The 14,991-nt window shown below is 40.8% G+C and overlaps 1 protein-coding gene across 14 annotated transcripts in view; it reads left to right on the plus strand.

Annotated features, from left to right (window-relative positions):
- RBFOX1 (RNA binding protein, fox-1 homolog 1) overlaps positions 1 to 14,991 on the plus strand; it is a 1,970,253-nt gene that overhangs the window by 1,799,737 nt on the left and 155,525 nt on the right. For all 14 annotated transcript variants that reach the window (XM_019540075.1, XM_019540076.1, XM_019540072.1 and 11 more), the window contains 2 exons: positions 4,051 to 4,194; positions 9,854 to 9,907. In XM_019540075.1, coding sequence (XP_019395620.1) covers positions 4,051 to 4,194; positions 9,854 to 9,907 — 198 coding nt within the window. The remainder of the gene's footprint in view (positions 1 to 4,050; positions 4,195 to 9,853; positions 9,908 to 14,991) is intronic.

Raw genomic sequence — 14,991 nt, forward strand, 5'->3', positions numbered from 1 at the left:
GTGGGAGGGGCCATGACCAGGCTGCCTTGTGTGGTGTGGTGTGGTATGGCATGGATGGCCCAGCCCAGGGTAGGGAGGGTGCCACAGGCCTCTCTTCCATTTCTCCATTCTCTTCCATTTCTCTTCAGCCTGTGCTGAAGAGGGTTGGAGTCCACTCCACATCAGCCAGAGCTGCCGCATCCACTGGGCTCTGGCCAGAGTGGGATGGAGGCAGCTGGGGGTCCCTCCAGCAGAGCTGGGGGTGAGGGGAGGTGGCTGTGGGTCAAGAGTGAAAGACATGAGCATGGCCTTGGGGGGCAGGGGACTGAGTGTTGGGCACTGCCAAGGCCAGGGGAGTGTGGGTTGGGACAGGCCATGGATCTTTGCAAATGAGTCCCAGTAGGCAAAAGGTTGAGAGCCACGGCTTTAGTTAACTTAAATTAGTGATCCCAGTGTAGATATGGCCTTGAATTCAGTTATCTTTTTCTTTTTTTGGTCTCTAAGCAAATTTGGACTTAACATGTTGGATTTACTGAGTTAGAACTAGAAGCTGTAGTCTAGACTAAGTTAAAAAAGAAAGAATTAGGTATTTAGCAGAAAGAAAATAAAATGGACCTCAATGAGAAGAGGGTGCCCAATTTTCATTTTCAAATGCTGCCTCTTTCAGACTATAGAGTCCAAATCACAACAATAGAGCAAGAGGGAAGAGTTATGAATCATTCCACATTTAACATATCTTTTATAAGGCTGTGTACACAAATAAAATAATTTCACAATTGTTTGGCTTTATTTTAATAATTAATAACTTAATAATAATCTTTGTATGTCAATAGTGACTAAAGGCCCCAGTTCCAATGGACATCTCATGGTGCTAGACACTATGAATGCAGTCAGTTCACGCCAAACAGATAAAGCCTTCAACCGTGCCATTAATTGTTATAGGTGTACTGCTGCAAGTTGTGGATTATTCACAAGAATATGTGAAAATTAAACCCAAAGTGATGAATAGCAGTTATTAACTATGTCACTTGAAGAAAGATTAATTCACTTGCTGTATTCTAGCTCCTCATCTGTGAACTGGGAGTAATAGTATCTCCTGCCTCTACCCACTGTTTTTTTTTTTTTCTTCCAGTTAGGTGAGTGACAGCATATGAGTATACTGGTATTACATTTAGGTTGACTCAACCAGGGTTAGGTTGAGCTAAATACTCAAATCTGTAGGAGTTCAGGATGCTTAAATCACCTCCAAATGGTGTGCCAGATCTCAGTTCAGTTGAAGAGGTGCACTAACTTAGATCAAGATCACGTTATCCTGATCTAAGAAATCTCATTCATGGCACAGCTCCAGGACTGGAAAAGACCAAGCGCTAGCCCTAGCCCTGAGGCTGCACTGTTCCTATCCGCCAGACCCTGACTGGGCTGTTTCTAGCTCCCTGACTCCCTCCTCTCCCAGCTGGCCACCACCCGTCCTCCACAGATCCACCAACTGCCCACTAGAGGTGTGCAAAGCTTCAGTCACTGGTTCGATTCAGAAGAGATGCGGCTTGATGCGAAGGCTGAATCACGGACTCCAAATTGAATTGGGGGACAAAAAATACCCCTCCAAATCAATTTGGAACAGATTTGGAGAAGATTTGGAGACTCAGAGATTTGGAAGGCAGTCTTGCAGGGGAACAGAAACTAAGAAGAGGGAAGAGGAGCAGGTGGGGAGTGGAGACTGACATCTATAGCTGGCCAGTGACGGTGATCTTTCCCTGAGGCCCAAACAGCACATAAGCCTCTGCAGTCTTTCTGTCCCTTTTGTGAGCAAAAGATGGGCAGGCAGCTGACCCAGAAACAGGTGGGCAAGTGGAGATCTAACTGGCACCAGGAAAGCCCCCCATTACAGGCTACCATGCCTGCTGTTTTCATCCCACTGTGCATTAACATACACGCAAAGTCACACATCACAAGTTTTGCTTTGAACAGTTTGAGGTTCAGTTTCCCAGCAGTTATCTCCTTGAAACTTAGTAGACTTCATTCCCTCAGAATGGGCTACTATCCCTGCTGATTTCATCCAAATCTGACCAAAAAATGGCAAAGTTATAGGTATTTCAGTGATTCTCCATTATAGTCTATGGCCAAATCACCGAATCTCTCCAAATCAGCGCCGAATCTTCCAAAGCCAGTTCAGCCGAATCAGTTTGGGACAGTGATCTGAATCTCTGAATTGAATCATTGTCCTCTGAATTGGTTGAATCTAAATTGAATACTTTCCTGTTTGCACAGGCCTACTGCCTACCCTGGACCAGGCAGCAAGCCTCAAGCTGGCCCATCCCTCTCCCTACCCTGAATTATTTACACCAGTTTTCTGTGAGACTCACACAAATGGCAAGTAGCTTCAAGAATGAACAAAAAAAGTGTTCAAAACATCACTCTGTATTTCAACATGGTAGTTTGCTCTAAGCTTTTGTTGGGTAGAAATTACAGGAAGTACACAAGGTGAACGAAGACGTTTCATTTATTTAAACTTGCTTGATGAATTCAAGCAAGTTACTTGATGAGTGCACTGATAGTGAGCATTGTGAAACCACTTTTGCTAGTTTTAAACTTAGCTGTAGGTTTCTTCAGATCACTTGTATTTCTATCCTATTCCATTCCATTCTGTTTGGGTTCTTTTGTGGCCCTTGTCACTGTAGTATGTGAATGTGTATTAAAGAGTATGATAACGTTTTGTTTTTCTCGTCCTAAAAATGTTGTCTGTCATAATTACAGTAATATCCCACCAGGGAACTCCAGCCATGAGAGATGAGTTTGATGATGCTAGCTGGAACTGGGAGTTTTCTTGATTTCCAATTTTTTTTTTTCAAAAAGTGTACACAAGAATACTAGTTAACCTACCATAGTAGAAGACAAGAGAACAACTAGCAAAACGAATATGTGGAAGAGGTATGTAAGAGGAAAGGAAGAGGCATGAAAGAGAAGCAGAAATGCAAGGTTTCTTCTGTTTTTCTCCATCAGTTTTCTCCTGCTCCATTCTCTTTCCTCTCTTTTCTACACTCCTAGTTCCTGTGAAAATTTAAAAAATCAGCCTCTAACATACATAAATATAATCATAAATGCTCTTATCCGTGCACTTGTGCATCTATAGATAGTGCCTAATTAATCACACTCCGCTGTATATTGTCATCAAAGAAAACTACACAGATTTCTCCAAAGTACGGTTTGACTAAGGATGATTCATTTTAATTTTCAGATGAGTGACATAATGCCATTAATGATTTAATAATAATTCATGCAATTCAGAATTAGGTCTAAAATATGCCACACTTCTGATGCAAACTAAATACAACACTTCCTTTAAAACGTAGTTCAGCATCTCCATAGGAAGTGCTATTGGACATTATATGTTCCTGTTCTAATGTAAAAATCTTCGAAGACCAGTTTCTGGGTTTCATTTTTATCTTGGATATGCTTAAAATTATTTATTTTACCACACATTATTGTTCTATATTTAAGGCCTTTTCTGTAATGCTAACTATTCATTTTGATAAATTGAATCCCTGGAGGCTATTAGCACTGCTTATGAAATGGACACTAATATGTGATGTGTTCCCTGCTTCCAGAATAGAGGAGGTTCCTACTGGTCTCTGTGTGAAAAGCCAAGTTGTAGCTTCACTTGACAATGTATAATTTATTACTGGTAGTAGGTTGTTGCGTGGTTACTGTGCTTCAATTTCTTCTCTTGGAAAACATTAATGGAGAGTAAAGATATTTCCACGGTACTTCTACCAGGTTTTAAAACCATTTAAAATATATTTTTAACCTACATTGTTGAACTTTTTTCCCATATGGTTTAGTTTGTTCCAAGTCCTGGACAGTCTAGAGTTGTTGGAATAAATATAGCGATGGAATTAATAGACGTTTTACATTTCTAACTTAACGATATTTTTGTACATCAGTGTTTGAATGCTTCCTGCTTTCCTTTTCAATTATATTGTAAAGAGTTAAGCTCATCACCCTTTATGAATGAAAAAAACTACAGCCATGGTTAGAGCATGTTTTACTTTATTTTACTTTAACTCTTTTTAGCAGACAGATGATGCAGCACAGACTGACGGCCAGCAACAGACACAATCCTCTGAAAACACAGAAAACAAATCACAGCCGAAACGGCTGCATGTCTCAAATATACCCTTCAGATTCCGGGATCCAGACCTCAGACAGATGTTTGGGGTGAGTGCTCTGTTCTTGTTTGGATGTATGCTTCTTATTGTGACATGTTTAATTTTTTTTTACATTATTGGTGCAATTAACTCGTAATCAAAGGTATAGACAAACATACATAAGCATACATTTTAGCCACTTCAGCTGTTAGGCCATACCTGTTACATCTGCATGATCATGTAGTGATTCAAGTTAGCCAAATAGCCCTAGCTTTGACCCTGAAGGGAGCAGGGTTAAAGTTGAAACTGTTGTGCTACACTTATATTATTTGGAGTCATGGAGATGTAACAATTGCATCGTAACTTATAGCTTATATCAGTATCCTTTGATAGCACTACATTTGTTATATATGTCTATACCAAAATTTATCTAATGCTTTCCATTGTAAGATCCTTTATTCAGTTGCTCATAACCAATTGCTGGATTTGCCTGTTCCATTTGTAAGAGCAAACTGTCATATATGCGTTTTAGAGAACCGTAGCTTGATAGCAGATCCATGATTTTTCAGCATACCATATCTTCTCACTTTCTAAGAAAGAAAAGTATTTATATTGACTGATATTATTCAAGACTTGTGACACCTTTAAATTATATAGGTTTGGGGATTAAAAGCATTACTTGGGCTCACAATCAAGGCCCAAATCCACAAAATGATTTAGGATATGTCTACTAAGTTTCTTGGGTCCTCCTCTGTGCCAGTGTTTTAGCTTTATTCCTCTGATTATCCATAGTAAAACTCATAGCTTACACCTTGCTCAGTCTAGCCCATACCAGAAGCTCACCTGAGAATTAAAGTTTGAAATTGGGTTCACACCCTACCTTGCTTGTCCTATAATTATATTTTATGTTCAGTTTTTTGTGTACAGCGAGGTATAATCAGATAATGCAAATGGGGAGGGATGACTTCTGTTGCTCAAAATAGAGCAATCCTAGAGTCACCCAAAATAAATACACCATTAGATGCCTTAGGTGAGAACTTTAGGTACCTAAGCCAAGAGTACAATCCTCCAAACTCCCATCTATTGATGTGTAGATGTCTGCACATAACTAAGGGAGCTGACACAAGTGACGTTTTGTTGCATGATTGGCCCCCTGAAGTGATCTACAGCAGTGGCCTTGCAGACTGCAGAGTGCTTTAAAAGGACTGTATCCCATGACAATCTGAACCCTCATTTGAATTCAGCTCAAGTCAGTTCAAAGTGGAGCACCTTCATTAACTTGTGTCAGCTTGCATTGGGACCAGGGCTGGGCTCATGCAGGCCAGCCCTGGTCCCAGCACTGTCTTCAGAATGGAGCAGGGGTGAAGGGAATGGAGGGAGTTCTGTCTGGGGTTTGCCCATCCAGTGCCGGAGGGTGGGACAGGTGAGATGGAGCTCTCCCAATGTGAGGAAGCTCCAATCCATCCACCCCACCCTCCAATGCCAGCTGAGCAACCCCCAGACTGAGCTCCCACTGTTCCCTTTCCACCTCCCATTCTGAAGAAAGCACTGGGGCTGAGAGGTGGGAGGGGCAGGACTAGGAGAGAGTGGCTGCAGACTCACAGCTGCTCCAAGCTGCAGTTTGATCCCTCAACCTCCAGAACCCGACAGTGTATGTCTGATGGGTGCAGGGGATTGCTGTGATAACTCACGGTGCTTCTGTGTGGGGAGCTGCGCTTCTGTCTGTGCTCTTTTCTGTCTCCTCTGTCTGTGCTTACTTTTTCACCAGGAAAGTTCCCTGGATGCCAGACTTGTACTCCTGCACATAACCAGAATGGTCTGCATCTTGACAGAGCCAAACATCTCAGTTACTTGTTCACTCCTAAGCTTATCTGTAGCCTCAAATAGGATTGAGTTCCTCTATCTAAGGAGGGACTCAGTCCTGTAGGTACACCCTAATCACATCCAACACACTTAAAGGAATATGCTCCTTACAGAACATAGCAACCAGAGAGACTCATTCAGAAACACAGGAGCAGGAGATGGAACTGATTTGTGGTGGTAGTGGTGCTATTTTCAGCAATAGTCCAGTACTTGGAGCATTCACCCAGAATGTCAGAGAAATTAGCTTTATAAGGTCTTATCAGCTAAGATGGTTCAGGCCCACATTGTCTATTTTCCAGTACAGTGTCGTAACTACTTTCCTGTGTGAGGGTGGAACACCTTCTGTCGAAGCTATACCACTTTTCAGAAGAGAATTCAAGAGCCAGCTAACCAGAAGAAGATAAGAGGGATTTTGATTCCCTAGCTAGTGTTTAGGGTACATACAAGAGAAGAGGCATGGATGTGCTGTTCTCTTCTCTAAGTACTGCTTGTACATGTTACGTTATTAACAGTCATCAGCTGAAATGCAGGAAGAGTCCTAAGGCCAATTGTCAGAAGTGGATTCCATCTTGGAATCCAGGGGTATGTCCCAACAAATGCGCACATGCATTTCCCTGGGGACATTGTTGTGCTGCTGCTACTTGTCCCTGGGGAGCACCCCTGCATGCATGCTTTTGTGTGAGACAAATTGCCCCTGGTGGGGTAGGGGAGGCTTAGGGCCAGCACCTGGGCTGGCCCCAGCAGTGTTACCTGGGGTTCAGTGGCAGTGATCCAGGCATGTAGAGCATGGCCAGCAGCCGGAGTGTGGCTCTGGCTAGCTAAGCCCTGGTTTTGAGTGGTGCATGCTGTGGCCATGTGCGCTGCCCTATTTTTTTTGGTATTTTAGATACCAGGATTTCCCAGTATCTAATTTGGGTTCTGTACTGCACAAATGCAGCATGGAGAACCTTTTGATGTGCTCAGTGTGCATTTTGTGGTGCTGCAAAGCATGTGTGTGCACTAGTCTAAATATGCCCCAGGTGACTAAAAGTTAGGTTTTACCGTGTTGAGTACTGCAACATCTAAATTCTTTGCTGGATCCAGCCACAAGCTAATGCTCCTTTCACAAACTGGATATGATTGAACAGAATATACAAGATCATAGCCTGGTGCTGGAACTCCTTTTTCTGCACCTGTTTGCATGATCTTAATAAAAATGAATGACACATACAGGCTTATGCTTATGTTAGAACAGCATGTTGGAGTGGGTTATAAACCTGCAGTTATTTTACTTGTTGTGTGTATGCGTGTGTGTGTGTGTGTGAAAAATTAGTGCAGGCATATATATTATGCACAGTGTATAAGAGTCCCACTACAGTCCTTTAAAAGTCAACAGGGCCCAAAAATTATCAAGTAGCTAACTTGTATTCAGTAGGGTGAACACATAAATCTTTCACTTCAATTTTTAAAAACGTGTTTAGGGTGTTGCTTCTTATTTCATTGTGAATTTGAGTGTGTATTTTGCATAGGGCAGAAGTGGGATAAACTGAGAAAAAAGAACATTTCCACATTACTGTGCCTGAATTATTCTAATCAGAGTTTAGCACCACATGGTCCCTGGGCCAGATCTAGCCTGTGAAGAGGTTGGATCAAACCAAACTAGGTGCAGCATAGAAGTGCCATGCAGCTGAGCTGAACTGCTTGTCCTGTTTGCAGCATCCTGCTTTACCTTAGGCACTTACATTCACTGCAGAGGACTAGTGAGGACAAGTGCAGGCATCTTGAGCTCACTACTGGGTGGAGATTTTAGGGCCTGTAACAGGCAGTTGCCCCTTGCTTTAGATAAGTTCCCTTCAATACAATATTTGCTGCTATACATGTCACAACTCAAAATTATAAAGTACCTTATAACCTATAAGAATTCTGTAGAGAAAATGTATGTAAATCCGTTCAAATTACATGAAAAGAAAACCTCAGAAAACAGGTTCCATTTCCAAATACATAAAATGATAGGTTTCTTAAGGCATTGAAGTTTATCTTAAACAAATTACATTTCTTTTGGTATTCATAGTTACTAAGATTTAGAAAACCAAAATCTAACTTTCAAACTGGAGGCTGCCTGGACTTCTCCAATTTCAAATGGTGTGGTTATATTAACAGTATTACAACTATAAGTATCTTCAGCCTCTCAGTACCAAACAGAGATCCCCAAATACGCTGGCAAGTTGGGATTGTATATAGTATTTTTTAAAGAAATGGGTGAAGTGCAAAGAAATTTGAGCTGCTAAATTGGTAGGAAACTTCTGTAGATGCAAATTTCAGTTATGTTTCTGAAATTAAGTCTGATTTTGCATTTTGATGTTGTAAATACCAGTCCTTTTTAGGGTCACAAATATAGGAGAATAGGCTTATTTATCATGTGTTTTCTAACCTTATCCCACTTTCTGTGTAAACCAATTATAAATTAAACTTGAAAGCAGTTAACACATTGGCTAATCAGAGGATAAATGTAACTGTGAAAAAGAAAAGGATAACAACTGTCTGCTGATTTTCCTACGGAATGTTAAAGCTTTTTAATGAGTTTAAAACATACCTCTACCTTTCTTGTCATCCAGGTACTTAATATATATTTTAAGACTAAGAACAAGGTAGTACACTACCGTAAAGCCTGGTTTTCAGAATAATTAAGCATTAAGAAAGTTATTCTGCATTTGTCTGCATTAGATTGTGTCTTTCCACTTTAATATATTGTTTGTGTCACATTGCCTCACCAATGTTGCACTGCTTCACATGGCATGTTAATGACACATGAAATAACAGAACATGACATGCTGAATGATGTATTGGAAAGCATCACATCATGAACTATGTCACATCAGAAAGTATTCTCACTTACCCATGCTAAATACTGCTTGGATTTAGCATTCATTCTTTTCACTAAAACAAGCACAAACTCCTCTTTTGCCTAGAGTTTTGCACACATGAACAATATCTAGTGTCCTGTGAGTGTGCACATAGTATCAGTAATAATAATTACTATTGTTATAAGTAGATATTTCTAATGCACAAGTAAGCCTCCTAATTAGTAATGTTATATGATAACAGTGTAGTGCATGTTTGAGGGAAAAAAGGCCATTGGTTAGGAGCTTCTCTTCACTATCCTACAGGGGCACTGGAAGCTGCGGGAGAACCTCCTAAAGGGTATGGGTGGAATCCTGGCTCCACTGAAGTCAATGGCAGAACTCCTATTTGATTTCAATAAAGCCAGAATTTCACCCTATATCTTTATTCACAACAGGAAATAGCTGTAGGAAAGATACCTTGTTCCTCTTTCATTCCATTCTGAGCAACTGCAGGAAGACCCAAGATTCCTCAGTACAGAAGAGGACTGGAGAAGGGGAGGTGGTGATAATCCTTTCCGAATGCAGCAATTAACACCTGTCTGGTAGGTGGTGATTGCTGCATTCTAAAGGGATTAGCACAATAGGATATGACTCCTACTGAAACAGAGGAATGAAAGGCCACTGAAAAATATGAAGAAATGTTGGGACTTTTCCCTTCACTTCGCTTCATTTTGATCAGAACTTGGTTCTCTATTAGTAGGTGCAACTTCATTTAACTGCTGTAGGTGAATGTTCAGAGGGAGAGTGACATAGTTGTAACTGGCACCAAATTTCTCAAATAACATACACTTGATTCAGCCTTTTTTTGATTTGACATTGTTGTGCTTGACTGTACGGTAGTTTATTACCCACGTATATCTCCATACTACTACCCATATTTTCATATGGTATGTACTTTTCTAAATCTCTGAACTATTTATGCTATATCTGTTGTGAAGTTTTTAGGTTTTCTTATGTTCATGTGACTTTTCTATTTCTTTACAGCAATTTGGTAAAATCTTAGATGTTGAAATTATTTTTAATGAGAGAGGCTCAAAGGTAAGCAGTTTAATTCACCAGAGGAATCTGTTAATTTATTTGAAGTATATTATATGAGTAATAGGAAACAACTGCACTGCTGTAATAAATGCATCTTAAAAAAAACACTTAAATGGAAACACTATTTGAGCCTTCTGTCAATTTCCCAAACAGCATGAAATTCATTGGACTCATATTAAAGCCTTTAAAAGGGGTAATTTTAACTACTGTAAGCTGTCAACAGTAATATGGGAGTATTGTTTTCTGTTTTTAAATATAATCAGGTTTTGTCTGCTGATTTATTTTTTTATCCTTGAGTGATAATTACCTTGCTCATTTTATAAAACGAGTCCATGTTTGCAGAAAAATAAGCAGATCATTTGTTAGAATAGGTATTTTCTGCTATTGAAATGAAAGTTAGTACTATAATATGATATCCTCTTGAGTAATTACTTAATAAAATGAGTGATTGTACCAGATTGTTGAAGTGCAGATGTTTTCCTGGTTAGTTAAAAACTTCAATACACCAACCTTTTGAATACAATTTATTATAGAATTTCTGCTGATAAATGCATTGCACATGCTATTGTGAGTTTATTTGATTTCTTCTGAAACTTAATGCACTTTAAATTTATAACCTGGTTTATTGGGTTTCTATGAGAGAAGGAAAATACTTGTATCACCATTAAATGGTGTTTAAAAAAGTCATTTTCCCAGCAAGTGTTACTCATGTTATCAGCTTCATTATAATTTCCTATGTTTGTGTTATATACGTGGTGTCTCTTCCCCCCGTTTCAGACCCTCTAATCATTTTCCATTTACATATCAGGCCTATAGTAAGTCTTTTCTTCCAATATATAATCACTATTAATGATGGACTCCTTTTCCAACTATCAACACACTATAATCTTTCATCTCTTACAGTATGTCAGCCGCATTATAATTCTGTTTTACATCAGATATGCTGTAATCCTCTTGTTAATCCCTGTCATAGAATGTTAGTGTTTTAAATTCTAAATTTAAAATCCATCACTTTTCTTTCCGTATGAAATGGGCAGTTATCATGTACGTATTTCAAAAGTTGTTTAGGAGTTAGTCTACCATTCATAAATTGACATTCTCTCACCTGACACTCAACTGGAATATGCACTGCCTGTTTTATAAAACAACAAATACTTGAGATGGGAATATATAGGTTTTTACCATTAGGTTGCTTGTTCAAGTGGGCTCAGGTTGATACTGACTGCTATCAGTTATACTACATGATGACTGGAATGCAGTGTGAAAAGATTTGGTTGTCTAGGACCTCTTTTTTTTTTAAATCTAGGTTTACTGATTTCAGAAGAATCACCACAACTGGTGCCTTTGGGTGATTTTAAGAATAAGGTCAAGGATTCAATAGACACAGTCAGTACTTTTGTCTACTCGCCCTAAAGCCTTAACTAGTATCTGCACTGTTTAACTATAGCAGAGCAAACCCTTATTGGGAAGTGTTATGCACTAAATCAAGTAATCTTTAACACTAGTGCAACATATCTAAATGGGAGTATGCACCAGTGTATCTACCCTGTGGCAAACCTCCTAGTATCCTGTATTGTACACAGGCTTTTAGAGAGACGACCAGAAACGTGACTTCTCTAGGAAAGTTATTGCCTCTCTAGTCTGTCTGTCTGTTGTACAGATAAATACCCAAAAGCTGTCCATCTGCCATGTTTCTCTGGCACTACTAAATTCTCTGTTAGTAGTAGGCAACTAGATCAGCCATATCATGACCAACTGGATTCATGGTGTATGCATAGAAGGTCGAGTCAGGTGCCTTGTATAGACCGTCACACCAGGACCTCAGATGTGTATGCCAAGGCAAGGGCATGGGGGAGTGGAGGTTCCCCAAGACGTATCACCCCCTTCCTCCTTTAGATCATTGTAACAGAATCCAAACGCCAGATGGAGTCCAGCTGTTCGGTGCCTCGATGGTTGTAGCTTCTGCCAGAAAGCAACAGATAAGAACTGCTGCTGACTGCGTAGCACCTCAGCAAGGGTGTGTTTCTGCCAGGGTGATGCCCTTTAGCCTTTCTACCACCAAGCAATACCCACAAGGCAGTGGAGGCTAGGGTATTGAGGTGCCTTATACTCTCTTACATTGTAGTACTGGGCTGGGCTCAGGGCTCCCCTCCGCTCTTAACCCAGCATGCCACAGTTTTTAACATTTTATTGCAGCTACCCCTGCCATGAGTAGCCCATGTTGCCACAAAACCCTCCAGCCAGATGCAGTGTATGATCATACCCAGGACTACAATTCTCTAATATGCATGTAGATAAATTGTTGTGAAAGGGGAAGCATTTTAAAAAATTGTAATTAAATTCTTAAGATTCATTGGATTTCGTAACTATTCTGTAGCATGTAAGATATAGTAGTTTTATATTCTAGAAATGCTTACCCAGGTTTTTTAAGCATGGGAATATTTGTCTTGAAATCACTAGGGTTCTTAGAATTAAAGAGTGAGATAGTTAGGTGTGTTAGCCTGAAGTCAGTCAGAAGTCAGTGTAGATATGCACCTTTATAAAATGACTAAATAAGATAAATACAGAGAGACCACAAGCTTTCATGAACCCACATTCAGATGGTTGGAAAGGACTTTTATAAAGCACAGTATAAGAAGGAGAGAGAAATTACAATATAAAAGACAAGGGAGCAAGAAGTGAGGGGTGGGGAATGGGAGAGTTGAGAAGGAGCAGGGGCAGGAGAGAGAAGCAAATGAGCAGAAAACCCACTGGAACAGAGGAGGTCACAAAAATGAATCCAAGTAAATGAGAAAAGAATCCACAATCCTCATTCAAACCATAACTTAATACAATCCAGCTTGTGCGTTATTTCTTGATCCATTGTTTCACATAATATTCAAAGGATGAAATATCATTGACTCCAAGATGAACATGGGTCAGCAGTGTGGGGATGCAGTCAGGAAGGCCAACCGTACCTTGCCATGCATCCACAGATGCATCTCAAGCAGGTCCAAGGAGGTGATACTATGCGGCACTGGTCAGGCCACAGCTGGAGTACCGCGTCCAGTTCTGGGTGCCACGCTTCAAGAGGGGTGTGGACAACATGGAGAGGGTCCAGAGGAGGGCCACCTACATGATCAGGGGGCAGAAGGGCAGGCCTTACGAGGAGAGGCTACGGGACCTGAACCTGTTCAGCCTCCACAAGAGAAGGCTGAGGGGGGATCTAGTGGCCTGTTACAAATTAGTCAGGGGGGATCAGCAGGCACTGGCGAAGTCCCTGTTCCCCCGAGCATTACCAGGAGTGACCAGGAGTAATGGTCACAAGCTGGCAGAGGGTAGATTTAGGCTAGATATCAGGAGGCGCTACTCCACGGTCAGGGCGGCTAGGGTCTGGAAACAACTTCCAAGAGAAGTGGTGCTGGCCCCTACCCTGGGGGTCTTTAAGAGGAGGCTAGTTGAACACCTTGCTGGGGTGTTCGTTTGACCCCACTACTCTTTCCTGTCCAGGCAGGGGGTCGGACTAGATGATCTACTCAGGTCCCTTCCGACCCTAGAAACTATGAAACTATGAAATAGATAGACAAATGTTTGCAGGATCAATTCCTGAACTTCTTTCTGGCTACATCTTGGCATAAAAAATTCTCTTTTTAAAAGCATTCCTCATGGTATAAGATATTTTGTATTGAGCAGAATTTAAAATATAATTTGTGTTAGTTTTTTTCTGCACAGTACAAGCCAGGAAGAATGAATACATAGATGTGGTCTAAAACAGTGGTTGTCGACCTTTTTTGTACTGGGACTCATTCACAAAAATTGATTGGTTGTCCCAGCCCACACACCCCTGGCCCTGCTGGTGCCTTATTCACGATCGCTTGCCCTGCTCCAGCCTCAGCACCTGGCCATCTTCCATCAGTGCTGGCAGGTGCCTGCCCCACCCTTCATCCCCTCCACACGTGCACACACACATGCATGCATGGACACCCTGCCTCCCCCACCCCAATAGACCCCAAGCCCCAGCCCTCCAGCCCCCATTCTCCATATGCTTACCTTCATCCGGCTTCTGGGGCTGCTCCCGTGGCACTGCCTGGCTTCATGCTGGCCATGCCCCAAGCAGCTGCTGATTTCCCAAGGAGAAACCGGCACTTTCATGCATTTTTCTGGAATTTGCTCATGACCCTTTGAAATATTCTTGTGATTCACTTTTGGCTTACAAAAGGGTCACTGAAGTTCGGAGGCATAAATTGCAGCGGGGCACTTTAGGGCAGCTGCACCCACAGTGACTTTGGCAAACTCAGTCTGCCACCATGCCACCAGAGTGATTGTGCAGTTGCGGCAGCAGTTTTTTTTCGGCACCCCATTTCCCAGTCAGCCCCTGGTGCAACTATCCTGGTTGTTCTGCCCTAGTCATACTGCTGTAGTTCATTTGCTCATGGAACCCGTACATTCTGGAGAGAAAGAGATTTTCTTACCTTCTAAAGAAGCATTTGATTTAAATGAAAAAGAAACAGAAACAGGATGTAAATACATTGTTACAAAATAACAATGTATTTACTTGATTTAAAATGAAAAGAAAATAATGATAGCGTATGTGTATGTCTGAATAGCTACACTTATCTATTGCTATAGATATATAGATAGATATAGCTATAGATAGATATTTAAAGAACTACAGTGTCAAGCTAGACATAGACCATGGGACTATGAACTGATACACCACATCATTCACTTTACACCTCCATCAAAACCTAAGCAACATGGATATTTCTGTTTTTATGCATGAATGCTGAACAGAGAACACTTCAACTTTCTGACATACATTTATGTCTTTCCAGCAGGCAGGGCATATATATACTGTTGTAATCTAACATATTTTATGTAATATTTTGCCTTACCTCCTTTTGGAATGTCTGATTTAATTAGTTCCAAAAGTGAGTCTTACAAAGCTCAAATATGCATAAGGAATACAGACCAGGCCTTTACTTTCTACATTTAATGGAATGCAGTAACATCTATAAATGCCAGCTTGCACTCATATCTTATAGTCTGGTGAAAATATCTAATATAAAGGCAAACACTTGTGTTACAGTCTGGCTCAGAAAATA

This window comes from Crocodylus porosus, unplaced genomic scaffold (genome assembly GCF_001723895.1).
Source record: "Crocodylus porosus isolate Cpor-Errol unplaced genomic scaffold, CroPor_comp1, whole genome shotgun sequence".
Taxonomy (NCBI): Eukaryota; Metazoa; Chordata; order Crocodylia; family Crocodylidae; genus Crocodylus; species Crocodylus porosus.